We start from the raw sequence: 20,138 nt of genomic DNA on the forward strand, positions 1-20,138 counted from the left end.
TTTTGAATCAGGTATGAGTGACCATAGCTTGGGAACAGATTCAAGTTACCCTGAATAACATGTTCCAATGTGGAAGTGGTTAGCTTTCATAGTCACAGAACAAAAGCAAGTCATAAATCAAGGCATTTATCAAATACATTGGTAGGAATGTCAAAGTGGGCAAAGCTCTGCCACTGGTTTCGATGCCATCTGCAGACTTTCTGCTTTGGGTTTGGTCAAGGACAGTGCTCTGTTAATATAATCCTGTGTGACAGGGGGAAGGATACTAACTCCTGTGTGGGTGGTCAACCAGCCTTGTGGAATTTTTAGCACAGATTTACCTTTTTTCTATTTTCTGAGAAGGTCTGTTCAGGGATGAGGATGTACTTACCTTGCTACAGTTTCAGTTTACAAAGAGAATAACTAAACGACTTCGAAAACTGTGACATACTTAGAAATGCCGAAAAGGGTCAAAGGTTCCAGAAGCTGACAATGGAAAGGCAGGTTGAGGCATGGCTGGCGAATGGCTGTGCACACCAAGTCAACATGTAGGGGTTTTAAAGATGGGTGAGTAAACTAGGAATACGACAGGCCCATGTGTTTTTGTTTTTAAAGGAAAAAACTCCATAGAGAAATATACAGGAAGGATTAAGTCTTTGGCTGGAAGACTAACAGTAGGTGTTGTAATGACCCGAGAGAACCATCATGACATACTCAAAGATACTGATACATGACTTAGGAGACTAGGCAGCTGACATGCATGCCATAGGACTTGGCCAAGAGCATACTAGGCAAAAACTCAGAAAGAAAAAAGAAAAGCAGAATGAGAAATGTGCAAAATCGGAGGAGAGTGGTACGGAGGAAAAGAGGTGTTTCTCAATGCAAAGGCAGAACTCAGAGTTAATGCAGTGAAATGGCCATGCTTGCTGCAGAAAGGGGAAACTAAGTCACAAATGGTGGTGCACACCTGGAATCCCCAGCACCGTAGAGGCTGGAATTAGAGGATACTGAGTTCCAGGCTAGCCTGGGCTACATAGTGAAAGCCTGTCTTAAAGAAAAAAGAAGAAGAAGAAGAAAAGAAGCCCAACTTACTGAATTTGGCAGCCATATTAGGTACTGCAGCAAAGTGAAGGAAGCAAGACTGGAATAGATGAGAATAGAGGCATTGATACTGGGGGAAATTTAGCAGAAAAACAAAGAGACATGGAGCGATAGCTTAAGGGAAGAGACAGTCAAGGACACAATGCCAGAGGCTCTTTTTAGACTCAAAGGATAAAGTCAGTGGAAAGAGATTTTTGAGATTGTTACAGCAAACTGATAGTGTTGGAGATGAGTGGGGATGGATGCTGTTTTGGGAAGAAAGGGCTAGAGGGAAAGAGAGAGTGAGCAGATTCCTGGCTTTGTACCTGGCTTGCTCCTATGATAGGAAGCTTGGCTGAGAGGAGCAGAAATCCCATCAAGGATTCAGAAACATGATGAGGGTTTGGAGAATCAATCACAGGAGGAGGAAAAACAAGCTGACTGGAGGAAAACAAAAGCTTTGTCGAGCAGTTTTATGGGCCCAGCCAAGAGCACAGATCTGGAGAGCATACTAAAATGTCTGAGCCCTCCAGACATTTAAATGACTAGAGCAGGTGAGTCCTCTCTACCTTCCATTGTCTTCTCAAGCAAAGTAGACTTAACTACAATATTATCTGCTCATACTGTCATGCCAATCAAACGAACTTGTGCTTATTCAATTGACCTGCAGATTAGGAAATACTACTACTGTTTGAGCAATACTCTTTGAGTCTGACCAGTTAGGTCAAGAGTTTCACTTACATGGGACTATACAGCCCAACACTTACAAGCTGTCTATGTAGCTGTCTATGCTTATGCTTTTATTACAACACTTAGACTTATTCTGTTGGATTTATTCTACTGTTATACAACTTTATTCTTCATTGTTGTCTTAACACTCCCAAACTACTCACTCTCCTGCTCCCCTGACTATGACACATTTTAGACTTCACTCTTCTCAAACTCCTGAATGACTACATCCTCCATATGCCCCTTCCTTCAGCAAATTCAAATCATCCCTGCCTGCACAGTGTCCAGAGACTGAAATCACAGTGAAACAGGAAACTGTGAATTGTCTAGAAAAGTCCTTATGGTCTCTTGATGCTCTCGTGTGAAGACATGGGAGGGTGGCTACCTTGGTTTGGATACATACTCCCCAGAGACTCGTTTGTACTAAAAGCTTGATCAACATGCTTCAACAGTATTGTGTAGCGAAGGAACCTTTGGAAGGCAGGGCTAGTGGAAGGAAGTTAGATTATTGGGTACATGCCCTTGAAGGAGCTATTGGGACCCTGGGCTCTTCCGGTCTTTTCCAGCTGCCATAAGGCGAACAGCTTGTATCATATGGCCCCATCATAACTAATACTCTTACGATAGGTCCCACAGCAGCAGGCCATCCAGGAACCTCCAAAACACTTTTTTCTTCTTGAGTTGATTATTTAGGACATTTTACTACAATGCCAGAAAGCTGGGTAGCACTAAGACACAAAGGGCCTCTCACATGGTCACCATGCTATACAGAATCTCAGGCCAGACAGTGGCTGATAGCATCTGCAAAAGAACCCCTTAATGCCATTTTAATCTACTTCTCTATATTACAGACAGAAAAGGTATGTTAGAGACAGAGAATGAACTCAGGTCCCCTGCCCCCATCCAGTGTCTTAGCTTTTAAACGAGACTGATGTTCTTCGATGACCTAAAACATCCCCCAGTTCTAATCAGCAGCTCCAGATGGACTTCCCTGTAATTATCCATCTTACCTTCTTTGGGGATAAACAACCCTGCTCTTTCATCCTTTTTTTGGGCTGTTGTATGTTCAACTAATTTATCGAAATCAACCAAGGCTGCTTTGAAATTGTTAATCTGCAGTGCAAGGCTGAACCGCTTGTCATCTTTGGTATCCATACAGACATACAGAACTTCTTAATTCTGCACGGAAATAATGCCAATGTTGAAAAGCTTCTAGTTCTTCTAGTGCCTCCCTGCTGTCTCAACTTTTGCCCTAGGTCTCATTCCTTTGATTTTAAATTCCCATTCCATGGGAATAAGGAGTAAGAGTTTCCCCTAGGATGTTAGCAGAAGGAAAGCTGAGGCTTGCTTCATCTCACAGAGACAGGGGTGTTAGTGAGGGGCCCTGACCTCATAATGTGAGCATTGTCCTTCATGTGGACCTCACAACACTGCAGTATCTCTGTAAGTCTTATAGCAGATTGAAATCACCTCCTTCAGGGTGTGTGTGTGTGTGTGAGTGTGTGTGTGTGTGTGTGTGTGTGTGTGTGTGTTGGGCTTAAAAAGGCCCGGACTCAGGCCTAGTGGAATTTCCTGAGCCTGGCTAGAGTTTGGAGACCTGTCTCTGAACTATCACTTCCCTATAGTAGTGACTCAGCAAAACTGCCTCTGCCCAGCTACTGCTAACGTGGTGTGTGTGTGTGTGTGTGTGTGTGTGTGTGTGTCTGTCTGTCTGTCCATTGAGAAAAGGATGCATAAAAACCAATAACTTTCCTCACAATGAATGTCTCTTCTCACTGTCAACTTCCTGACTCCCTTATGGTACTAGGGAGAGAAACATTTACATTTGTTCCCACAGCACTCCTGGATGTGAGGATGAAAATGTATTTCATCACCTGTCTTACTTGGCACAAATAAAGATATTTTTAGAAAATGTGGAGAATAAAAATGTTTCTTTTCTCTTTATTCATTTACCTTGAATTAAAATACTAAAAGGAGCCATGGATGAGGAAGGCATCCTTGTGGGGAGAGTTTTTCCAGAGGAGTCAGGCCTTTCTGATTGCCTTTTCCTTCAGTACTAACATCTAATTCTACCGAGTCCAACTGTTCACTTCTGACTCAAGTTTTTCAGTCTCCAACTTTGTGTGTATGCGCACACACGCACGCGTGTGTGTGTGTGTGTGTGTGTGTGTGTGTGTGTGTGGTTTAGTATGTGTGTGCACATGTGCTTGCTGGTATGTGCACACAAGAAGGCCTGAGGATGATACTGGACATTTTCCTTAATCACTCTCCACCTTAATTTTTGGCATAGGATACCCCTGAACCTAGAGGTGTGTTGGCTGGCCATCAAACCCTAAGGATTCACCTGTCTCTGCATGCCCAACACTAGTATTACAGGTGTCTAACCCACAGTGCCTATGTTCTTATGTGGGTGCTGTTGGGGATCTCCATTCGGATCTTCATGCTTGTGTAGCACTCTGTCAACTGAGACAGCTCTCCAACTTTTTATGAAAGTGCCTTCTGTTTGTGCATCCATCACCAGTTAAATTATGGAATTTTGGGTGAGACAGGTGAGGACTCCATTCCTTGGTAATCTCTCTCTTAAATCTTCTTGTGAAACTCTGAGCCCAGAATTGAAACAAATGGCATTAGGGGCACTTCTGTTTTTAGTCCTAGGTCAACTCTTAGAATCCATCTCTGACTATGAGCTATTAGGGTACTAAATCTCTATAAACATGTTACATAGAGAATCTTCTCTCTCTATTTATTCTTTTTCTCCTTTAAAGTTCTCAAAATACTATTTGACAATATCCAAGGCACTATCTTTCCTACAATTCCCAATCATGAATTCTTATATTCATCTGTCCATTCACTCAACAAGTATTTATGGAACACCTATTTTGTGATAGGAGGGTGTTTTAGGCAGTAATGATACCATATTGAGCAAAACAGTGTCTTGAACTTACAACCTAACAGAGAAAACAGACGCATTTGTAGTATGCCAGAAGGTGGTAAATGTTCTGAAGACAGAGTAAAGGTGTGTGCACTGGGGTGTATGGGGAAGCCTAAGGAAAAAATTATGCTAACAAAAAGATTTGGCCGAATCCTGCAGGGGAGGTAGCAAGCCATGTATGTGGTTAAACAGCAAGAGGATGTGCCAGGGAACCATAGGAATAATGTCCTGACATTAGCACGAGCTCATAGGTGTGTAGAAGAGAAAGAACCACAGGGTGGTGGCCATATTCGGTAAGACTACAGAGGTATTATAAAGACTTTGGCTCTTTCTCTGGGAGACACGGAAAGAGTTTGAGCAGTACACTGACATGTTCTGACTTCTACATGAAAGGGTTCTTTCAGACAACTTTGTAAAAAATAAGCAGAGAAAGGGAAAGTGGGGGAAGCAGAGAGACCAGTGAGTGGCAGTTTTTGAATAATCCAAGCAAGAGATGGCAGAAGCTCAGAAGATATGTGGACTATAGCAAGGTTTTCTACATCAAACTAAAGCATTACAATTCTTACAAAATTGTTAGAAATCAGAATGCTGCCAAGACTATTGGTGACATTAAGACATTATTTGTGGAGGTAGTTAAGAGTAGATACCCTTCTTCCAGATGACTAGCACTCAACATCAGGCAACTCACAACTGCCTGTAATTCCAGCTCCAGGGATCCAACACTGCCTTCTGTCTTCCATGGGCACCTGCACACAATGGACATATGCACACACATGAACACATGCATGCACACACATATGGATTAAAAATAAGTGCTTTAAAATCACACTATTGCTCACTATATTAGATGTTATATTTTCTGTTGCATTGGTCTTAGTCCATTCCTGCTGCTACACTAAAAGACATCTCACTGATTAATTTGCTAATATCAGTACTTCATTTCTTATTGTTCTGAAGATTGGGAATAATGTGAGGCTCCAGCAGAGTCAGTAGCTAGTAAAAGCCCATTCTTCATATGGGACATTTTCATATTCTTACATGGTAGAAGAACGTCTGTTATAAAACATCATGACCAATAGCAATTTGGAGAAGAAAGGATTTAATTAATCTTACACTTTCCCATCACAGTTCATCAGTGAAGGAAGTCAGGGCAGGAACCCAAGCAGAATCCATGGAGGAATACTGCTGACTGGGTTTCTCTTTGTGTTTTACTCAACCTGATTTCTTATACAATCCAGGACTGAATCCTCCCACATCTATCACTAATAATAACAATAAAATACTCCCATAGGCTTTCCCATAGGCCAGTCTAGTAAGAAGTATTTTCTCAATGGATGTTTCTTGTTCCCAAAAGCTTGTGTCAAGTAGAAAACAACAACTACTGAGGATGAGGGCTGGGTAGCAGCAGGTTGCTTTAAATCTCAGTTACCATGGCCAAAACCAGCTCTAGGAACAAGCCAATGAAGAACTCTCCTAAGGAAGAATGAGTATTGACATGTGATGCCCGTGAATCCTGCACAGGGCACAGTCCTGACTAACCAGGCACTGCTAGGCTTGGCTAGGTCACTTTGGAGATGTTCTGTTGGAGAATACTACCTGATTTGTTTTGGGATCTATGTCCAAAGATCCCATAAGCTCCTACAACAGTGCCACCAGATAGGGAACAAGTACGAAAGCACACGATAGTATAGGGGAATTTTCATAAGGCAGATAAATTAGGAAAGGGAACAGATATGTGCCCTTATTTAGACAGCTCTGCATTGAACAGGGCTGTGCCAAGGTGGGCACATAGGCACTAAGGTGGGCTTGGGTCCCACAAGTGTCCTGTTCATACAGTTCAATGCAGAGCTGTCCAGGTAAGGGCACCTTTCTTTTCTCTTCCCTATTTTCTCTGCCTTATAATCATTTATGGCATGTGACATCTTATATACGAACCAATTTGACTATTATTATCACCTCTTCCAACACCATTAGAAAGTGAGCTTTATGAGAAAAAAACTCTTTACCTAAGAATGAATGCTCTGGGGAAAAATCAGGAGTCCTTCCTTCCTTCCTTCCTTCCTTCCTTCCTTCCTTCCACTAACATCAAAATCTTACTGTAGATGATGGAAACGTACTATGATGAAAACACAACGGATTTTAAAACACTCATTAGATGGTCCTATGTCTAAGATACAAAATTAAAAACGTTTTTCAGGACATGTGAGTCCCAAAGTTTCATTGTAGATGCTAACACAAGGTTAGAAACGTTAAAGAAAGATCAAGATTCCTAGCACTGAACACACTGCCAACTGTCCAGTGTTCACTGCAGTGGAGTATGGAGCTGTCTATTCACCTAGCTGACTCTTGGAGAATTTGGAGAGGCAATGAAACTAACAGACGTGGGAGGAGTGAACACTCATACACATCAGTTTAGCTTCCACAAACCACATTAGTGCCCATGACACTTTCAGGTGCAGCCCAGGACGTCGTCCTCTTGTGGGTAGTTATAGCGGAGACAGAGAATGCAGCCCCGAAGAAGCGTATCGCGTTCACATTCTATATTTGACTTGTACTATATTTTCATTGCTGCTGGAGAAAGGTCCAGTGGAAAATGCGTGCTGTGTTCTAAATATATCCTCTCTATACCTGCTAGATTTAGATCGAAGCCTCGGGGGCACTGCTCAAGAGGTCACCTCCAGTGAAGCTCTTCGGCTGGCTTGTGTGTCAGGGTACCCCTGCAGCAGAGAGAGATAGGAGGGCTTCACTAGGGTGTCGCCCAATGCAATTTCCTTCCTTATCCTAGAACTTGAACTCTGAGTAGCTGGTGTGCCTCCTCTTACCATCTCGGCATACTGTCATAAACCCTGGGACATTTTCCAGCTCTAGCCTTAAGCCTCAGCCAGCTGTTTTTCTCTTTCTTTCTTTCCTTTCTTCCTTCTTTCTTTCTTCTTTCTCTCCTCCTCCCCCGCCGCCTTCTCCTTCTCCTTCTCCTTCTCCTCCCCCTCCCCTCCCCCTCCCCCTCCTCCCCCTCCCCCTCCTCCCTCCTCCTCCTCCTCCTCCTCCTCCTCCTCCTCCTCCTCCTCCTCCTCTTCTTCTCCTGTTTACTTGTTTGTAAAATTGTTTGACTGGCGCCCTATCACGCTCATTTCAGTGTTCAATTCTCTTTCTATAGGGTATGTGAGGTGGGGTGGGTGTTATAGCTTCCCAAGAAAGGGAGAATCCTAACGGAGTATTTCATTCAGCACACTCAACAGAGTTTAAACGCAGGCGTTCATAAATATTTATGAATGAATGTGTGCAAGGGTGAGTGACTGAACGGGTGAATGAATTTGATGCTTTGGAGCCAACTGAGGAGAAACGGGCTGTGAGAACCCGCTGAGGCTGATTTACCTCCGTAAAGGAATTTACTTCCCTTTCTTCCGCACCTTCTCTTCCGGCTTCCACCACAGCTTACAGGCAGAGCAAGACCTGACTGGACCCTGGGACTCGCCTACGCGGGGCGGAGACGCGCGTGGGAGGTGGGCGGGGGTGGGAGGGAAGGGCGGACCGCTAGCACTGCAGGGCGGAGCCACAACTCAGAGGGCGGAGTCAGTGGGGGTACTGAGGGCGTGTCCGTGCCCCAGGGGCGGGGCCAAGAGTGCGCGCCACGAGGCGGGACACCAGGGTGCTCCGGAGGGAGAAGTCGCACACGCGACAGAAGAGCCTCAGGAGGGCGGGGTCAAGAAGGTTGCTGGGTGGCTGCGGCCCGCAGACTATGAGGGTGTGGCCTCCAGGGCGGTCCAGTGGGCGGGGTCACAAGAGCTCTCTGGTAGGGCGCAGGCCTCACGCGGGAGGGCGGGATCTCGAGAGCGCAGGGAAGGCGGAGCTTCACGTGTCGGGGGCGGGTCTTTGTCACTGGAGGGCGGGGCCTCGGGCGCGCGCGGGTTGGGCGGGCCCGGCGCGGCACCGGGGCACAATGGCCTTAGCGGCCGGCTAAGCGCTAGCTCCTCCCGGTTCGCCACGCCGCGGGCCGCCCCGCTCATCGAGCCCTCGCCCGCACCGTGCGCCGGCGTCGGGCCATGTACTCGGGGAACCGCAGCGGCGGCCAGGGCTTCTGGGAGGACGGAGCGGGCGCCGAAGGCGCAGCGCCGACGGGCACGCGGAGCCCCGCGCCGATCTTCAGCCCCAAGGCGTACGAGCGCCTGGCACTAGTGCTCGGCGGCCTCGCGCTGTTGGGCGTCGGCGGCAACCTGCTGGTGCTGCTGCTCTACTCCAAGTTCCCGCGGCTGCGCACGCCCACCCACCTCTTCCTGGTCAACCTCAGCCTGGGCGACCTGCTGGTGTCCCTGTTCGGAGTCACCTTCACCTTCGCGTCGTGCCTGCGGAACGGCTGGGTGTGGGACGCTGTGGGCTGCGCGTGGGACGGGTTTAGCGGCAGCCTCTTCGGTGAGTCGCCCGGGACGCGTGCCCCTCGCCTCCCAACTTTCCCTGGGTACATCATCTCTGGGCTTTCGTCCTCCCCTCCAACCAGTCATCACCCCTGACTCCTCGTCTCTGGTCCCCGGGATCCTCCCTTCCAGCCCATCTTCACCTCCCAACTCCCTGTTTCTCTTCTCCTCCGGGTACTTCCATCTAGTCGTCATCCCCTGCTCCCTATGCAGCTGTACAGTTCTGAAAGTCTCCCTACCGCTGGCCAGCTTATATCTATCTTCTCATCTCTGTTCTGCTTTTACTGCCTACTGTAAGCTCAACAGGGCATTTCACTGTGGTCCTTACACAAGGGGGAGAGAAATGAGGGCCTGTAGAGTCAAGAGATGCATGAAAAAAAGTCAACTCCTGAAAGTGGAGAAGGGGCAAGGAGAGATTTAATTTAATATTTAATTAGTATTTGTTTTTCAAAGTGACACGTAGAAGCCCAAATAACGGTGTATTTTACCCCCTTTCATTCGCTAGCAATTATAAGCCTTTGAATGCTTCCCAGGGAGTGAGACCACATGACATTTTAAATTGTATTTCCTCTACACAGATTCTGTCACACCAGAGGTTACAAATGGCTCAGAAGGCCAACTCACTGGCGTGACTAAGTAATTAGCTGGGCAGTTAGTACGTTTAATTAAAGTACAACTTGTTGATTTCTTGAAGATTTATATAGAGAATTGACAGGTGAGAGCTTGACTAACTCAGTATTCTAGGCTTGGGAAAGACTCTGTGTGTGTGTGTGTGTGTGTGTGTGTGTGTGTGTGTGTGTTTGTGTGTGTGTTTGGTATGTGTGACAAACCTAAATCTCATGTTATTTGTCATAATTCCTTTTTTTAAGTTTTAAAGAAAACAAAATTTGGGACTTAGTCTCTTCCACTAATCAACATTAGTCAAGGATTTCCTTTATACAAAAACACTGAAACTTGAGGAGGGTCTGTAAGAGGATGTGAATGGAAATGTAGGTTGACTATGTGATTATTCTCTGTTAACTAGAAATGTTGGTCGGGAGGGTTTTGGGGCTGATTCATCTTTAAAGAGTATGATGTGTGTCAGTCAGATCTAGCTTGCAGAATCCCTGGGGTAGGCGACAGGTGTTTGTTCACTTCTGTGAAGTACTTTTCTGTGCTGTGGTGTTCAACTGGGAGTGTGAAAACAAAAATGGGTTGAGTTTTTTTGTTGTTGTTATTTTTGTTTTTGTTTTGTTTTTTAATAAGGGTTTGCAGCATCCACCCTGTTTGACCCCAGTTGCTCTGTCAGCCTCATCTTCCAGTCCTTTCTTCCCTGTTCCCCCTACTGGGAGCCATCCTTATCAGAAGAAAACATTTTAAGACCTCTAGAAACACCACCCTGGTGTTTTTCTAGGGCTCCTTTATTCAGGGCATTTATTAGTGCTTTCAATCAAGGCATTTATTCCCATCCTAAAGCCTGAGGCAGATCTTCTGGGCTTACAAGACTGGAGATCAGTTAACTCCTGGAGACAAGACTGATGTTACTGCAGAACTCACAGCATTCTTAGCAAAGATAACTTCTCCCAGAGTATGCTGCTTAAGTAGGGTTGAGTAGGGTTAAGGATGGAGTAAGGGAAGACTTCCTTTCCATCCCTAAGCCAAGACTAATCAATTCTGAGTACTAAAGGAGGGGAAAATTTTAAATGCCACCAGTCAATAGCTGCTTGCTCCAGAGCTTTGGTGAGGCTGCCACCATTGGTCTTAGTGGGGGCCTATGGCTACTTATTTTCCCCAAGTCATTCTCTCTCCCAGGCTGCCAGTTTTCCCATCTTTGTTATCCACTATTGAGCTGACTGTGTTTAAGGTAATCTATCCCGTTTGCTTTGTATTTTTGAAGACTCCTTTGACATCTGTAGGTTAGAAGTACCTATACTTAGTGCTTATAACCTGCTTCCCGCCTCACCGCCAGTCCCTTCTATGCTAGAAGAGGTGAATACATGTTTACCCTTTAGTCCTCCTCATAGGTTCTGTCTCCCTCTTCACACCCTGCTAGAAGAAGGGCGAGTAAGTAATTCACCTAGTCTTACATATTTGCACAAGTAGACGAGGCAATTGCTTCATTCTGGGCTCTCATCCTGGATCCTCCAAGAAAGCTAAAAATAATTATCCCTGATAATCTTGGTCCGAGGTTTCCACCAGGTGGGCTTGTTAGGATCACTGTTTCAGTTAGACTGACAGGTTGGGCCAGCTACCTAGTGAAGTTCCTGTAAATTCCAGTTGAATGACTTGGTTTATGAATATCAGAAGTATCATTCTCTTACGTCTACCTGCATCTAGAGGTCCGCAGATTTAACAGTAGTGAAAAGTAGAGAGGCCAAGGAACACTTGCTGCTGCTCTGCATGGTGAGCATAAAAAGACTGGCAGTGGGGTGTGTGAGTGTGCCAGCCTGCTGACTTCCAGGTGAGTATGTCCAAGGGAACAGCCTCCAGCCACACCCAGTATCACATAGACATAGCCGGCATGTGATGGGAGGGTACAGGAGAGTCCTTTCCCATTACTTCCTTAGAAATGAAAGCATGTTTAGAAAGAGATTTGTAGTTGCAGAGACAGTCTGGCAAAATGTAAATATCTCCTCACTTAGATGTTATAAATAGGTGTTATTTATGTTGAAATGGTTGAATACAGAAAACCAGGAACTTTCTTCTTTAACTTACACATGGACTTTGATACAGAAAATGTTACAAACACTATTCCCCTCCCAGCTGTTCTTTTAATACCTACACATTAAATGCCAGTTATTGAATTAATTCTCTTGTAATATCTGCATGTCTCATGTGTCTACTGCAAGATCCTTAGGGTAGTTCAGGATGTAAAATCTCCTATGCAGCTGTCTGGGATTACCTGTAGATGTTCCTGACTTCAGAAATATTCGCCATTATGTTCACATGGTCATTCAGCATAGTATGTTTGCCTAAACACAGTAAAGTCACATATCTCTTTTAGTCTAAGCTCACAATATTGTCCAGATACATTATTAACAATCAAATAATTGTATAATTTTTTTAAATTTTTGTGGGATATTGTGTTTTTGCCTCATGACAGTATTGCCGGGCTTTGGGGAAAGAATATATAAAATATCTTTTGTTCATTTTCAAGAACTAAGAAGACCTATGGGAAAGCATTTAATGACCTCCTTGGGCAGAGGTGTGTAGCCCCGTTAACAAGTCAGACTCCAGTGGATTGAAACTGCTGTTGCATGAAATTGCTTTTATATTATTTATCATTGTGTTCTTTTCTTGAATTTTCTTCTTTCAGAGAAGAGTTCCAGTCACAAATGCACATGTGATGCATGGTAACATTTACCGCTAAGGTGAAATGCAGAAATGAAAAGGACACATCCATTTGAGTATTCTCAGATATGATTACATGCACTTTATCGTGTTTTCCATGCTACTGACTTTTTTTTTAATGTTTAAAAATTGTAAGCGTTAAACAGCTTAGGACTTGGTTCTGGTTGAAGATCACAAGTAGAGATTTTATTACAGCATAAATACCTCAGAGGAGCCCTCGACCTAGATCCATACGGAGTTCTTTCATCAACTGTGACCTGAAGCCTCAGCTCCTAGGATGGCAGACAAGCTTCCTACAGAGTTTGATGTAGTTATAATAGGGACAGGTTTGCCTGAGTCCATCCTGGCAGCTGCATGTTCGAGAAGTGGACAGCGAGTCCTCCATGTTGACTCAAGAAGTTACTATGGAGGGAATTGGGCAAGTTTCAGCTTTACAGGTTTGCTCTCCTGGCTGAAGGACTATCAACAGAACCATGACAGTGAGGAAGACACGACCACCTCATGGCAAGACCTGATTCATGAAACAGAAGTTGCCATCGCTCTTTGCAAGAAAGATGAGACTATTCAGCACACAGAAGTTTTCTGTTACGCCAGTCAAGATGTTGGGGACAGCACTCAAGAGACCGATGCTCTGCAGAGAAGTCCTTCCCCAAAGGCATCTGCTACCCTGGCTGACTCTCTGGATTCTTCAGGTTTGCCTAAAGAAGGGTACACAGCAGACTTTTCAAGCCATGAAGCACCTTCTAGACATACAGAGAGAAGTGATACAGAGCCTGCACCATCCTTAGCTGACACCGAGAACTCACTAGAGAAAGAAAAGGATGGTGGAGATGAAACTTGCATCCAGACAGTTTCAGATGGAGATAAAGATGAAGACAAACTTGATATAGAAGACAGCACCGAACAACCAAAGAGAAATAGGATTACTTACCCTCAAATGATTAAGGAGAGCCGGAGATTTAATATTGACTTGGTATCGAAGCTGTTGTATTCTCAAGGATCATTGATTGATCTTCTCATCAAATCAAATGTTAGTCGTTATGCAGAATTTAAGAATGTCACTAGGATCCTTGCATTTCGGGAAGGGAAGGTAGAACAGGTGCCTTGCTCCAGAGCAGATGTCTTTAATAGTAAAGAGCTCACTATGGTTGAAAAGAGAATGTTAATGAAATTTCTCACATTCTGTTTAGACTATGAGCAGCATTCTGATGAATACCAAGATTTCAAGCAATGTTCATTTTCTGAGTACCTAAAAACTAAAAAGTTAACACCCAACCTCCAACATTTCATACTACACTCAATTGCAATGACATCAGAGTCATCCTGCACTACATTAGATGGCCTTAAAGCAACAAAAACCTTCCTTCAGTGTCTTGGAAGGTTTGGCAACACTCCCTTTATATTTCCTTTATATGGGCAAGGGGAAATTCCCCAGTGTTTCTGCAGGATGTGCGCAGTGTTTGGTGGGATCTATTGTCTTCGCCATAAAGTCCAATGCCTTGTAGTTGATAAAGACTCTGGAAGATGTAAAGGGATCATTGACCACTTGGGTCAGAGAATAAGTGCCAGCTATTTTATTGTGGAGGACAGTTACCTTTCTAAGGAGACATGTTCAGATGTGCAGTATAAGCAGATCTCGAGGGCTGTGCTGATCACAGATCAGTCCATCCTAAAGACAGATTCAGACCATCAGATTTCCATTCTGGTAGTGCCTCCGCTAAAGCCAGGAAGCGGCTCTGTTCGGGTCATGGAGTTATGCTCATCAACTATGACGTGCATGAAGGACAGCTATCTTGTCCACCTGACCTGTGTTTCTTCAAAAACAGCCCGAGAAGACTTGGAACCAGTGGTGAAGCAGTTATTCATTCCTTTGGCAGAAGCAGAAACAGACGAGGAAGAACTCAGAAAACCAAGACTCTTGTGGGCCCTTTATTTTAATATGAGAGATTCCTCAGGAGTGAGCCGAAGCTCGTACTGTGGCTTACCTTCCAATGTGTACATCTGCTCTGGGCCTGACTGTGGACTGGGCAATGAGCATGCCGTCAAGCAAGCAGAAACACTGTTCCAGGAGATCTTTCCCAGCGAAGAGTTCTGCCCTCCTCCACCAAATCCAGAAGACATTATCTTTGAAGGTGAGGGTTAGCAACCAGACATCCTTGAGTCAGTAACACACTTACCACCCAGCTAGACACCCCAAGGACACAGTAAGGACTTCTAAAGCCCAGAACACCTTAGAAATTGAAACTGACTGAAAGTATTTTCATCCTGGCCTCATAGTATTGTCATTGAAAGACAGTTGCCATTTGTGACAAGAGCCATTCACATGTCTTCAACACCGAGACGCTGGGTACCTAACAGCTCTGCTAATCTGTCAGCATCTGGTTTGTGGTGGCTCACCTTTTCCAGAAATAGCTTCAGGAATCCAGAATCTCTGAATGTCATTAGCTTTATTTTGCTTTTGGGTCCCGCATTAGCAACTTTGCTTGAGGTAGTATCGCACTTGCTTCTGTGTTTAGGTTTTATCATTGTCTATATAAAATTGATGTCTGCAGACTGCTACTACTGTTGCTACCATCTCGAGTGCATAGAGGAACACATAAATCATAAATGGTGTGAGTTCTTTGTATATTATGTAAACACATAGAGCTGGTAGTAGGAGTAGCAGCTAATACAAGTGCTAGTATGATAAAACACAACTGTTTAGAAGCTTGGCCATGCATGAGCCTGTATCTTGGGTTGATATTTACATGTGATTTCACCTGCTTAACTTTTGTCACTGAGGAGGCAGTGAGACTACCCTCGCCTGCTACTTCACAAAAAGAGTGCCCCTTAGTCGTTGAAGAACCTCATATTTACAAGATATATTGCAATCTAGGTATGGTTGCTTATTTATGTAGTGCTGTCATTCAGGGCAGGAGGATTGCTGTAAAATCCAGGCCAGTCTGGGCTAGTGTTGAGACTCATTTCAAAGCAAAACCAACCCCACTATATACCAAAGGAAGAAGCATATTATAAAGAAAATTAAAGGGACAAATTCATTCAGAAAATTTCTATAGAGTTGACAATAACACTTAAAAGAACTAACAATTAACTCAGGCTAACATAAATTAATAAGTGACCCTAGAAAAAGGTATTTTAGGATAGGTGTTTAGAAATTTTCAGAAAGGAGTTCCCAGGGAAGAATTGTGGTGCATCTTAACGTGGGATTACAGATGCCTGTAAAGTTACAAATTTCCCTATCCAGGCTTCTCAGGGTGAAGCCAGGATACCTGGTTGGCCTTATCCTTAATAAACATTGGTAACTGACAGAGTCCATCACTTCTACTACACGTCTGTTACCCGGAGAATGGGAAGCTTACGCTCTAGAACCATCTGTGGCATCCCAGCAGTGAAAGCCCTCTACTGTGAGAAGAGGCACAGTGTGTGAGCAGACTACAGTGTGGTCTGAGGATACTCTAGGATATGCCCTTCAGTGAGAGAAGTGAGATGACACATTTAAATGAATGCCAGTGTGCTAAGGGTAGAAAGCCATCCATTGGTCTCAGTGTTTTTTAATATAATAATCCATAGTATTGTATAGATCTTAAGGATTAAATGTAGCAGAACAACTGAGATAATCTGAAATGACCTAGAAGAAGCAATTAAGAGATTTAAAGTCACCAATTTAAGAGAATTAAATTCATAGTTTGTCAGACCACAGTCTTTTCAAAAGACATTAAAAGAAGGCATAATTGTAAAAGATAAACAGAAGTTACAAAAGACAGAGCTGAATGTAATAGAAATAAGGGTTAGACTAGGTCAAAGCAGGGGTTTGTTGTTGTTTTTGTTTTCCAAACATTAAGTGGAAGTGAAGTAAGGGAACAAAAAGTATTTTAAAAATATAAGGGACATTATCTAATTTTCTGATAAGTTAGAATGGATTTCGTGGTAGTTTTCAGGTTTTTAAGGAGGAAAAGCATAAATGCTGCCTTTCACTAATTACCTGTGACTCAGTTAGGGCTTCATACTACAAGTCTGACCACATCTCTCATTCTGACAAGGTGAAAGCTGTAGAGTGAAATGTTGGCCAAGGAGGTAACAGTCATCAGAAACAGTGTCTCAGGCTGAGAAGGCTTGTGTCCAGTAAGAGCAGCCCTGCATCAGCATGAACAGAACAAGAGATAAGAACCCATAATATTAACTGCACTAACTAGATGCTCCCATTTGGTTTAATTATGTTTGCTAATGAATTCATGGGCTTTTCATAACACGATAAGCAACTAATTAAAACTTACTTGCATTTATATTGGGAAAGCCAGTATGCACCATTTCTCAAGCAGAATGAACAGCTTTGGTACTATTTTTATCTGTATATGGCTGAAAAAAGTTGTCACTGGAATAAAAATACAAAGTAAAGATGTAAAAAGAAACCAGTGCAAATACATTGTATTTCCATGACTTTATACCTCACTAAACCTATATTATCATATAAATATGTTATGAACAGAAGATAATTTCATAAGCTGCAAGATACATTGTTTTTTTGAAATATCATTTCTAAATTCCAATAGGGATGGAATTTTAAGAAGTATTGATATTAATATATATGAACATCTTTAAAATGTTTGTAGCTGTATTAGAGCGATTTAAGAAAGATACTTAAATATAAGGTTTAATGAAGGAGCTAAATTTAAAATATGAGTATGCTACCATGAGAGATGTTTGCCTTAAAGGAAATGCTATAAACACAGGGAGACCACACATCATATATTATTAGTTGTCTGATCTGAAGGCAGTCACGTTAAGCTTCCATTTACCATCTATGAAACAGAAATAATACTTAACAGAATTATTGTGAAGATTAAGTTGGATAATGCTTAAGAATCCGTATCCAAAGTAATGCCAGCATGTGATACTTATAGCTGATATTTATTATAATATCATTTGTGATGTCAACCTTATGCTTTATGAATTTGCCAGAATTGTGATAAATTACACAGGAAAGTAAGCAATGAAAGATGTCTTCAGTTTTAGAGGGGAAAAATACAGGACTTTGCCCTTCAACTCCTTAAGGTGTCATATACAACCTGTCTAATTGTTCTGTGGTGCTGAGTTCAAGGAAGTTAAGACTTCTCAGCTACTGGGGGGGGAAAGTATTTAGAAGTTGCTCATAGGGAGACTGGATCAGTATGGAGATAAATTGTGGGCCATTTTTACCCAATAATACACTTTATTTGTTAATTGAAATGTTAAACATGAAAGTAATAAGAATACAATTTTTACCTCAGTAATGATGACAAGGAATGTTCTGGCAGGTGAACATTGACAAGGTAGATAAAATAAAGTAAAAAAAAAAAATAGAACAAGGAGAGAAGGTAGAATAAAGAAGCTGTTTCTATTGCATGGGTGTTTTTATTATTTTATTTTATTTTTTGATTTTCCATGACAGGGCTTCTCTGTAGCACCAGCTGTCCTGGAACTTGCTCTGTAGACCAGGCTAGCCTCGAATTCCCAAGTGCTGGGATTAAAGGCGTACACCACCACTGACAGCTTGTTTTTTTTTTTTTAAGATTTTTTTAGTGGGTGCAAATCCTGTAGGCTTTCTACTCTTCTTGAGCAGAGTATAAAGTGATAGGGTCATTTTGAAGAACTATTCAAGAGATTAACCAGACCTCTATAACTGATATTTTTGGCATCACTTTGAGTGGCACATGTCCAGGAAAATACTCAGAATGAACAAATGAATAAATAAAGCTACTTCTAAAAAGATGTTTCAGAAATTCCATTTGTAAGTTTTTTTTTTAACCTGCTGACTAACAAATGAATAAAATTTGGTGTGTTGCTAGTGCTATAGTAACCTTACAGAGAGTTAAATGTCATATGTAAGATTGTATGTAAACAGTTTGACAATCAAAAAGATGTTAGTTTACAACCAAAATTATTGTGTATTGGTTACATTTGTATAAAAATTTAGATCGCTACACTGGAAGAAATCAGAAGGCATGTAATTGCAGGTTAATACTTAATATCTTTATTTCTGTAAAATATTGATGTGTATAATAAAAATAAAAGATTAACTGGTGAAATGGTTTGCTTGATTGATGACTAAATACTGATTTCTTGAAACCATATAAATTCTTTAAATTAAAAAGAAAATACATTTCTAACTGTTAAAGTAAAAGGTAATTTCCAAGAATGTGTGTCTAAAAGTTTTCTCAGGACTTTGTAGGAAGGAAGTTTGATGAAGATGAACTTTTATCTTCCGTGTTTTTTCTCAGTTGTCTGACTTTAAGAGCTAATCATAGAAATTGCAGGTACATTCCGGCTCATCAATGTGAAGATCTTCCAGGGTCCAGCTTATGGTGCATGCCTGTAATGCCAAAACTCGGGAGGCTGAAGTAGGAGAATTGCTGTAAGTTTGAGGCCAGCATAACAAACCATCCAAGGCTATATAGACATCCTGTCTCAAGAGATAGAGAATGAGAATTACATAGTAATCCAAATCTAAAGTCATCCATCACTATGGAGTATGAGGGCCATGGAAATGAGGTCAGTTCACAGGTGTCCACCAGTTTCAGGGAGTCCTTTGCATTGCAGAGGGCACATCTAGGGACTGTGGATGCAGGTCAGTACTGTCTTCAGTCAGCTTGAGTGATCTGAAGCGATGCAACCTGACAAGCATCATCTAAACACCCAGTGAGACTATGGGTTGGCATCAGTCAGTTTAGGGCTTAAAAATATGAAAGCAAACAGGACATGTTCTCTACTTGAGAAGCCTGCTGGAATGTTACCCTAAGGTAAGGTGTCCTGCCTGCTCACAAGCACGACATTTTCTACCCACCACCCTTGTCCTTAATCTGAAAACTAAAAACAACCCTCTGACTGGTGATACATGCCATCTTTTTTTTTTCAATTTTATCCTGTAAGCTGTTCTTTTTAGAGTGACAGCTTGTAAGAACATCCAAACTTACCCCCCCCATGGCATTTCTTTAAGAGGGTGCCAAAGCTTTGAGTTGCATAGTTGGAAACAAGCTGCTTACTTGTAGAAATCTGCCCTATCCACCATTCTCAGCTGTGTGTCCTGTCTGGGGAAGAGGAATCACGGGAAACTGAGCCCAAAGCACAGGATGCTGAGTGTTGAGGGAGGTGAGAGTATATACAACTAAGACAGAAGTGGAGTGTAGAGCGTTTAAAGTACCAAAAATAGTGCCCTGTTTAAGATCAGTTCTAGTTGCCTTTGTGATAGATCTCGTTGAAGTCTTGTTCCACTGATTTTGCCTTAATTTACATTTATGTATTTGTTTGGGGTGGGGGCTGCTACAGTCCTTCTACTACAAAGTTTCTAGGGATTTAAGTGAAGTCCTTGGGCTGGTTGACAGGCCCGTAATCTGCTGAGCCATCTCAACAATCTTTTTAACTTTTATTATTACTGTTTATGTTTTTGTTTTTGAGACAAGATTTCACATTTCCAGGTTGTCTTTGAACTTGGATTTCAAATGAAGAACTTCTGATCCTCCTCTCTCTACTGAGATTGCAGGTGTGCAGTGCCACACCTAATTTGTGGGGTGCTGGAAACTGAACGCAGGGTGTCTCCTGCAAGACAAGCATTCTCCAGCTGAGTTACATCCTCAACTCCCTGTCCTAGCCTGTATTAGAATGAGATACTTCGTTTTTTAACCAATGAAAGAACACATTCATAT

General features: G+C 42.7%; 3 protein-coding genes across 5 annotated transcripts in view; 2 read left to right on the top strand and 1 right to left on the bottom strand.

Annotated features, from left to right (window-relative positions):
* Positions 1-3,120, bottom strand: part of Wdr64 (WD repeat domain 64) — a 98,344-nt gene extending 95,224 nt beyond the window's left edge. For both annotated transcript variants that reach the window (XM_040739158.1, XM_013119156.3), the window contains exon 1: positions 2,799-3,120. In XM_040739158.1, the coding sequence (XP_040595092.1) occupies positions 2,799-2,943 (145 nt within the window). In that variant the 5' untranslated portion in view covers positions 2,944-3,120. The remainder of the gene's footprint in view (positions 1-2,798) is intronic.
* A 5,491-nt stretch (positions 3,121-8,611) lies between these two features.
* The window catches only part of Opn3 (opsin 3), a 28,706-nt gene continuing 17,179 nt past the window's right edge, over positions 8,612-20,138 (top strand). Inside the window, exons 1-2 of one of the 2 annotated variants that reach the window (XM_040738405.1) lie at positions 8,612-9,127; positions 12,425-12,556. In XM_040738405.1, coding sequence (XP_040594339.1) covers positions 8,761-9,127; positions 12,425-12,465 — 408 coding nt within the window. In that variant the 5' untranslated portion in view covers positions 8,612-8,760 and the 3' untranslated portion in view covers positions 12,466-12,556. Of the gene's footprint in view, positions 9,128-12,424; positions 12,557-20,138 lie in introns of those variants that run through there. The other variant, XM_005078169.4, reaches the window with a different exon arrangement.
* Chml (CHM like Rab escort protein) lies at positions 12,733-18,524 on the top strand. The gene has a single exon (XM_040738404.1). It carries the CDS (start codon positions 12,737-12,739, stop codon positions 14,600-14,602), a length of 1,866 nt encoding a protein of 621 aa, XP_040594338.1. The 5' UTR covers positions 12,733-12,736; the 3' UTR covers positions 14,603-18,524.

Source organism: Mesocricetus auratus, unplaced genomic scaffold (genome assembly GCF_017639785.1).
Source record: "Mesocricetus auratus isolate SY011 unplaced genomic scaffold, BCM_Maur_2.0 Super-Scaffold_100676, whole genome shotgun sequence".
NCBI classification, from domain to species: Eukaryota; Metazoa; Chordata; class Mammalia; order Rodentia; family Cricetidae; genus Mesocricetus; species Mesocricetus auratus.